This window comes from Anneissia japonica, unplaced genomic scaffold (assembly GCF_011630105.1).
Source record: "Anneissia japonica isolate Jap-2015-1 unplaced genomic scaffold, ASM1163010v1 scaffold152589_len1097_cov173, whole genome shotgun sequence".
Taxonomy (NCBI): domain Eukaryota; kingdom Metazoa; phylum Echinodermata; class Crinoidea; order Comatulida; family Comatulidae; genus Anneissia; species Anneissia japonica.
Window position 1 is genome coordinate 1 of NW_022698408.1, and position 1097 is coordinate 1097.

Consider the following 1097-nt stretch of genomic DNA (forward strand, 5'->3'; position numbering starts at 1 on the left):
AGTTTACTTCTGTTATACCGAGAGGAAAGGAATCGTTGCTGTTGTAGTTGGATGTAATCATAGGCGGATTCTGTGAATTATCAGTTGCATTCACTTGGTCCCAGATTACAAGTAAGCTGGAAACTCCAACAGCACTCTGCATGAAAATGTTACTAGGACAATTGACGACTGGAGGTTCCTGGTCTGTGACAAAAATAATAAAGTTCCTTGTGCCTTATTCAACATAAAATGTAAAGGGCCTAATGCAAATGTTATAAATATCAACCTCTACAGTTGAATGATGAAGTTGAAAGAGTAGATTATGAAATTGAGTTTGATCAGAAAAGTTTACTTTGTATTGATGTGAATTCCAATTTAACAGTTAAATCAATGTTTTATTTGTGTACCTATTAAATGTTACCTTACAAAACTATCGTGATAGGTATTATAGTACGTATCAATAACAACAACAATAACAATAATTATAAATTATGATAAAAGTATATTTGAAAGAAAGTATATTCCGTCTTGTCTTACCTTCAACATCGACTGTGAAATTGCATGAAGCGGAATTGTTAGATGAATCTGTTGCATTACACTCCACTATTGTTGCACCGATTGGAAAAGGAAAACCAGATTGTATGGAACATACAGGTGATATGGCCTCATTTGAGTTGTCTAAAACGACCACTGTGTAATTGTACACTGCAGTTGGTAGACCGTCATCAGTCATTACCGTTTCACTTGTTGGACAGGTTAGGCTTGGATTTTCCATGTCTTAAAAAAGTAACATAAATGTAACTGATAAAGTACACATGCTTTTATTAACATCATCCAATCAATCATTATAAATTGTGTACGCTTGTGTACTTATCCTAATACATTATGGATTACGGTGCGAACACCAAGAAAAATCCAAGAAAATTGGAAGACTCATTTTATATTTATTTAGATTCAGTAACAATATAAAGTAACGAAATATAACCAGACGTGGTATAAGTGGAGACCAAATCCAAAGACCACCCCAATTATTTAGGTCCCAAAGTGGTCTCGAATTAGAGGGCGAAATGTAGGCCTTGCATTTGAGTCCCCCAGCTGACACACAAAGGAATACCAAA

General features: G+C 34.8%; 1 protein-coding gene across 1 annotated transcript; it reads right to left on the reverse strand.

The window, feature by feature from the left end:
* Nucleotides 1-7: 7 nt before the first annotated feature.
* On the reverse strand, nt 8-756 carry LOC117102512 (hyalin-like; the record flags this gene model as incomplete). Its single annotated transcript, XM_033242803.1, has 2 exons — nt 8-183; nt 517-756. Coding segments are annotated over 2 exons (416 nt in total), but the record flags the coding sequence as incomplete, so codon positions are not given.
* Between the last annotated feature and the right edge of the window lie 341 nt (nt 757-1097).